Source organism: Sciurus carolinensis, chromosome 8 (genome assembly GCF_902686445.1).
Source record: "Sciurus carolinensis chromosome 8, mSciCar1.2, whole genome shotgun sequence".
In the NCBI taxonomy this organism is placed as follows: Eukaryota; Metazoa; Chordata; class Mammalia; order Rodentia; family Sciuridae; genus Sciurus; species Sciurus carolinensis.
In genome coordinates, this window is record NC_062220.1 from 129,166,918 (window position 1) to 129,173,456 (window position 6,539).

Genomic DNA, 6,539 nt, shown 5'->3' on the forward strand with positions numbered 1-6,539 from the left:
CAAATTTTGTTTCCCACGAACTTTATGCAAGCCCCTGGAAAATACTTCCTCCCATCGTATTCAAGTAAGCTCATATGCTTGGGAAATCGACAAGTGAGTACAGGGACTCCAGTCCCTGTGTCTATCTCCTTCTTTAGTAGCCTGGCACCTCTCCTTGGTCTTAATCTCTCCCTGCAGCTGGGAATCAGCAGGTTCACAGCCTCCTTAGTTTTCAGTCTCACAGGCCCTGCTGGAATCTCTGTACGTGGTGCTTCTTATTCCAGGTAAGATAAAACACAGCCCAACCTCTGAAATCAGGATTCCCACCGAAGTGTGGATAGCAACTTTGATAACTCTGAAAAAGTCCAACCTGACACCTGACCACTCCCACAGGGTCAAATCCCCAAACCCGGCTTGGAGCCAGATCCATTTTCTAGCCCCGCTTGGGCTGAGTCACAACTGCCATCGGACTGATTGGAAATTAAATGCTTTGGGTGGGAGGGAGGCATTGGGGTGGTGACATGGAAACTACTACTCAAATTCAGGCTGCTGCTTGGGAGGAAACTTCTACACTGGGCCTGAAAGGGCCCAGCAGTGTCTCAGCTACTGAATTACGGACCAAGGCCCTTGGGTCATTTTTGCAACAGATAAGAAAGGAATTTACTTTTTGCTTCTGAAATTGCAAGATTGATAACATCAGGCTGAACGGCCTCAAGGCACCGGCTCACCAGCGCTGGTGAAGTCCTTGGTTTTCCTGTCTTCGGGTCCTTGTGGGTGATCTGGAGTTGGTCCAGGGGCAAAGCTGGCATTGTGCTGCGTGACCCTCCTGAAAGGAATATGGATGGGAAGAAGACAGCAGACACACAGACTCCTGGGGACAAGGCCTGCTCCAGGGCTGATCCCACAGCCAATCAAAAAACATCAACCCCTGGCCTTGCATTGCTTCTATGTTGCTCCTATGAGGGCCTCCTGATCCACACAAAGTGATCTTCCCCCCGCTAACACAGTAGTTCCCAACTGTGAAGGAATATACTTTCCAGGTTACTCTTGCCCCCTTTGAGAGGTACTGGCTAAAAATTCCTTCCTTCTTTCTGGAGACTGAACTTAGGGCCTCGTGCATACTAGGCAGGCACTACTACCACCAACCTACCACCAGTACCCTAGATTATCTTTATTATAGCTCCAGCTCTGCTCAGTAGCCTACGACCTCAGTGAAGACACTGCATGGGGCTCTGCTTCTCTTGCTACCTTTCCTGTGAACAGCACAGGCCTAGAGCAGATGCAACCTCATCAAATGTTTGATGAATTAATGACTATGAGGACACTCTTCTTATAACTCTCACTGGATCATAAGTCTTTTAAAGGTTAAGATCTTAGTTATTTTAAGAGTCATGAGCCTTTACTTGCTTGTAGAGGGTGTTAAGATTTTACCTCTCTAGGTTTGATGAACAGAAGGATAAGGGAGGAAGAGAAAACTTAGAGAAAGTTGCCAGCACAAGCTCCTCTTCACAAAGGCCTAAAATGGTCTCAAAACCAGGAACCTGGAGCTGAGAGTGTAGTTCAGTGGCAGGACATGAGCTTAGCATACATAAGGCCCTAGGTTCAACCCCCAGCACCAAACAAAATAAGAATCCATAGAGTGGCAGATCCCAGATCTCTTGTCTTTCCATCCAATGTTCTTTTCACAATACAATTAGCCTGACCCACAAGAGAGGCATACTTGTTGGCTAAATCATGGATGGAAATAAATAAGGTCCCGAGGGGTGGGAGGGGTGGGGGGAAGGGAAAAAAATAACAGAATGAATCAAACATTACCCTATGTAAATTTATGATTACACAAATGGTATGCCTTTACGCCATGTACAAATAGAGAAACAACATGTATCCCATCTGTGTACAATAATAAAAACAATAAATAAATCAAAAAAAAAAAAAAAAAGAAAGAAATAAGGTCCCTCAAAAGACATGTGATTAAAAAGCCAGCCTGGCCTCAAAAATGACAAAGAGCTGGATGTGGTGGTGAACACCTGTAATCTCAGCAGCTCAGAAAGCTGAGATAGGAGGATCTCAAGTTTGAGGCCAGTCTCAGCAATTTAGTGAGACCCTAAGCAATTTAGTGAGACCCTGTCTCAAAATAAAAAATAAACATGGCTGGGGATGTAGCTTGGTGGTTAAGCCCCCCTGGGTTATATCCCCAGTATCAAAAAGAAAAAAAAAAAAAAGGCACAAAGACAGATCAAGGCTGAGAGGAGGACATCAACACTTCTTGAGCCTTCAGACAAACTGAGGGGTGTGGTCAGCCTGTTTTACCAGCTGTTCAGTATCTCAGATGTTAGGCCACACTGTGGTAATAAGGAAGACAGACTGATAAGAATAGCAATATACTTTTTAGGTGCTGAGTGCTTTTCTAAGTGCTTTTCTTTACCCATGTTACCTTGCTTTACATGTTTGCTGCTCTAAGGATGGTTCTATTATTCATATACCTGTATATATGAATATGTACACACACACACACACACACACACAGAACATATATGTGGTTTGGCACTGGGGATTGAATCCAGGTATATTTTACCACTGAGATACATCCTAGTCCTTTTTATTTTTATTTTGAGACAGGTCTCACTAAGTTGCTGAGGCTGACTTTGAACTTGTGATCCTCCTGCCATAGCCTCGCAACCCACTGGGACTGCTAGGATTACAGGCAAGTGCCACCAGGCCTGGTAGCCACTATGACCTTTGAAAATTTTATGCCCTGAGTATAATCTGTGAACTGTGTGGCCTCTATTATTATCCTCATTTTATCAGTGAAGAAATGGAGGCTCAGAGAAGACACTCAAGATCTCACAGCAGGTAGTGAAGCAGGGTAGCTCTTAACTATTTGCTATACTATGTTGTGTAGTGTCTAGTGGAACTTAGGGATGGGGATGGGGCCAGGAAAGCATTACCAAAGGAAAGGCTAAAGAATCAGGACTGGGATTGTAGGTGTAGTTCAGTGGTAAAGCACTTGCCTAGCATGAGTAAGGCTCTGGGTTTGATCCCTAGTCCCATCAGGAAAGCCTGAGTAGTCTCATTAGCGGAGACTGGCCAGGGAAAAGTGTGCAGAGAAAAACAGTACAACAGAGGGAAGGAGATGGAAGCAGATAGGTACACAGGAATCTTGGTTATGGTCTCGTTTTTTGTTTATTTGTTTTAAGAGACAAGGTCTTACTGTATTTCCCAGGTTGGCCCCAAACTCCTGGGCTCCAGTGATCTTACTGCCTTAGCTTGCTGAGTGAATAGCTCTGGTCATACTGGCACATGCCACTGTATCTAGCTATGTATGTTACTTCTAATTAAGTTACTAGCTTATCAGTCTCTCTAAACAACCCAACTAAGCATAACAAGAATTATATGCTCAGATGTTAAGAGAGTCCTGATCCTGATTTATACAAGGCAAATATATAAGTGACCAAGTTGAATCTAATGCCAATTCTCTTGCCTTGACATTAGGGTTTCAGCACCCAACATGCCAAAATATAGCCTTTTTTCCTAACCCCCACTGATGCTGAGAGGGCAGTTCGGTGCCATCGGGATCCAGGTGCAGTGGTGCACACCTATAATCCCAGTCACTCGGGCAGATAAGGCAGGAGGACAGAAAGTTCGAGGCCTGCTTGGGAAACTTAGCAAGACCCTGAGTCAAGATAAAAATTAAAAAGGGGAATGGGAAATGTAGCTCAAAGGTAGAGCACTTGCCTAGTATGTGCAAGACCTTGGGTTCAATCCTCAATACTGCAAAAAGAAAAAGAGAATAAAAGAAACACTAGTGGTTTCACACCAGTACAGAAGTCTAAATGATTCACAAGTCTAGTTATTTCCAGGCTCATCTACCAGAGAGGGTGGTGGGAGTATCTGGGGTGGAAGCCAAAGGTGGGGAGAGTCAGAATGAGGAGACAGCGGTCCACTCTTTAAATTCTAGGCCCCACAGTCCAGGCCTAGACAGACAGAGATAGCACTGGCTTTCAGAAGACATTCACTCCTACAAACCAATGTCTGCCAAGAGAAATTTAGGGTAAGGCTGGTGTGGTAGTTGAAAAAGCTATATAGTCCTAGAGCCTGGGTCAAATCCTGGTTCCATGTGTTCCCACACATGTTGTGACTTCAAGACAGTTCCTTAACTTCTCTAACCCTTGATTTCCTCATCTATAATATTGGAATTGTAATAGGACCTGATCTTTTAGTGTTGCTGTGAGAAATGATTGGTGCTAAGTGTTCAATACAATCCCTGGTGCATAATAAGCACTCCATTAAGTTTAGTTGTTATCATTCAAGTCCCAACCACAGACAGAGCACTTTGGGTTTCCTCATTTATTCAGTAAACACTGACTGAAGACGTCCAGGGTCCTGGGCTTGTAAATGACTACCATTCAAAGTTGGAGCTATAACAGGAAATTGTCAAAACTGGAGCTCAAAAGAAAAAGGAAGTCCCAGAGAAGGTGAGCTATAACCTGGATGTTGAAGTCCAGAAAGGAAAGTTGGGCATTCCAAACAGAAAATAAAAATGAGCCAGGACTGGGATTGTGGCTCAGTGGTAAAGTGCTTGCTTAGCAAGTGTGAGGCACTGGGTTAGATCCTCAGCACCACATTAAAAAATAAATAAATAAAATAAATTTATAAAAAATCCTTTAAAATGAGCAAAAACTCAGAGCCATAAAAAGTATGACTTTGAAGGAAGAGGGAGGCATCTGGTGTTGCTGAAAACACAAGGTCAAGGAGAGGATGACAGAAATGAGGAAAGAACAGTCAGATAGGGGATACAGGGTCACTTTAAAAAGAGTCTCGAATGTTATGCTAAAAAATTGCCTCTTATCTGAAAGCAGTGAAGAGTCACTTAAGTAGGGAAGAGACATAATCAAAAAGAGATGATGATAACCTACTGGTAGGAAAGACCTATGAACCACTGGAGAGCAAATACACTAATGTGTTATTCATCTCACCCGTTCAGAGACTTTTTAGTATCTACTATGGGGTAGGTACCAACACCCGGAGAATACTAAGGTGTGAAAATAACAAACCTGATTTTGTCCTTCAAAGATCTTACAGTTTTTATGGGAATGACAGATACAAATCCAATAGCCATACAAATACAAACCAATAACATACTGTATAGAGAAGGTTCAAGAAGTATTTAATATTGGATGGGGTTGTAGCTCGGTGGTAGAATGCTTACCTAGCATGTGTGAGGCACTGAGTTCAATTCTCATAAAAATAAATAAATAAAATAAAGGTATTGTGCCCATCAACAACTAAAAAACTTTTAAAAAGGAAGTATTTCATATAGAAAAATGACTTGAGGTTAGAGGAAAGTTAAGGAAGATTTGAGTCTTCATCTAAAATATGGTTAGAAATTAACTAAGAAAAGATTAGACTTTAAGTTCCAAAAGGACAAGAGACAATGATCATGACTGTATCTGTGTCCATCACTGTATCCCCTACATAGGCAGAGCAGCAGAAGCCAAAAAAGTTAGGAAAGGGCTTCCCTTCTTCAGGAAGGGAGTTGTGGATTCCAACAGGGAATTCAAGCATCCTCTGGGATCTTGCTGCCTCAATTTATCTGACTGCCATCACTCTTCTAGTCTCAATTGAACATTACTCTTCTCAGAAACCTTCCTAGATCGCTCATCTCAAGGAGTCAGTCTCCCAGTTACTGTTACATCTTTAAGTATATTCACTCGTCATTGGCTGTCTCTTCCCACTAGACTGCAAGCTTCATGAGGGCAGAAGTCCTGTCTGTCTTGCTGTTTGTAACCTTAGTCTTTGCCTGGCACTTAGGAGGCGCTCAACAAATATTTACGGTACGAATGAATGAACCCCAAAGAAACTGCAGCCCCGGAAGCGAAGTGTGAAGACTACGGTTCGTCCAAGGTCATTCTGGGGCCAAGTTTCGAATCCGGGGCCCCTGGCTCTGGCTGACTAGCCTCAGGGGGCGGCTCACGATCCCTGGGGCGGTTGAAGCACCCATCCCGCGGTGGAGGCCTGAAACCGGGGCTGCCAAAGCCGCCGAGGTACGGACGCGGCTCCTCCCGAGCCTTCGTCCTGGCATCTGGCAGGGACCAGCCACGTACTCACCTTGGCGGCTCCACCACCGGCGTCGTGCCGCCGCCGCCGCCGCGGATCACGGTGACAGCTCCTGGGGCTCCCGCACTTCCGGGGTCAAACGGCTATTCCGCAGGCGCAGACAGGAAGCCCCGGCCTGGCCCCGCCCCTAGCACTGACTGCCGCGGGGAGGCGGGGTCCGGGGCCTCCTCCTCTTACTTGAAACTCCGCCCTTCCGAGGAGCCAGCCTAGCGGAAACCACGCCCTCTGCCCCCTCCTTGTCAGTCGAGTCGGGGTTACGTGAGTTCATCCCTTGGAAAATCCAAGTATGGTATCCCGGAGGGCTTCTCAGAGCCCTAGGCTTTCACCTCACCATCACCGTTTTACAAACTTAATGCACGAGAGAAATTATAACAAGTCAAAAGCATGAACATGATGTTCAGAGAAAAATGGCAGACCTTAAGTACAGAGTGCGATTTCATTTC

At 44.9% G+C, this 6,539-nt stretch overlaps 1 protein-coding gene across 4 annotated transcripts in view; it reads right to left on the reverse strand.

Moving 5' to 3' along the window:
* Ascc2 (activating signal cointegrator 1 complex subunit 2) overlaps positions 1-6,179 on the reverse strand; it is a 40,239-nt gene extending 34,060 nt beyond the window's left edge. For 2 of the 4 annotated variants that reach the window (XM_047561019.1, XM_047561017.1), the window contains exons 1-2: positions 6,088-6,179; positions 708-805 (exon numbers count right to left, since the gene is read on the reverse strand). In XM_047561019.1, the coding sequence (XP_047416975.1) occupies positions 708-788 (81 nt within the window). In that variant the 5' untranslated portion in view covers positions 789-805; positions 6,088-6,179. Of the gene's footprint in view, positions 1-643; positions 806-6,087 lie in introns of all 4 variants that reach the window. The other 2 variants (XM_047561020.1, XM_047561018.1) reach the window with 1 other exon arrangement.
* Positions 6,180-6,539: the final 360 nt, after the last annotated feature.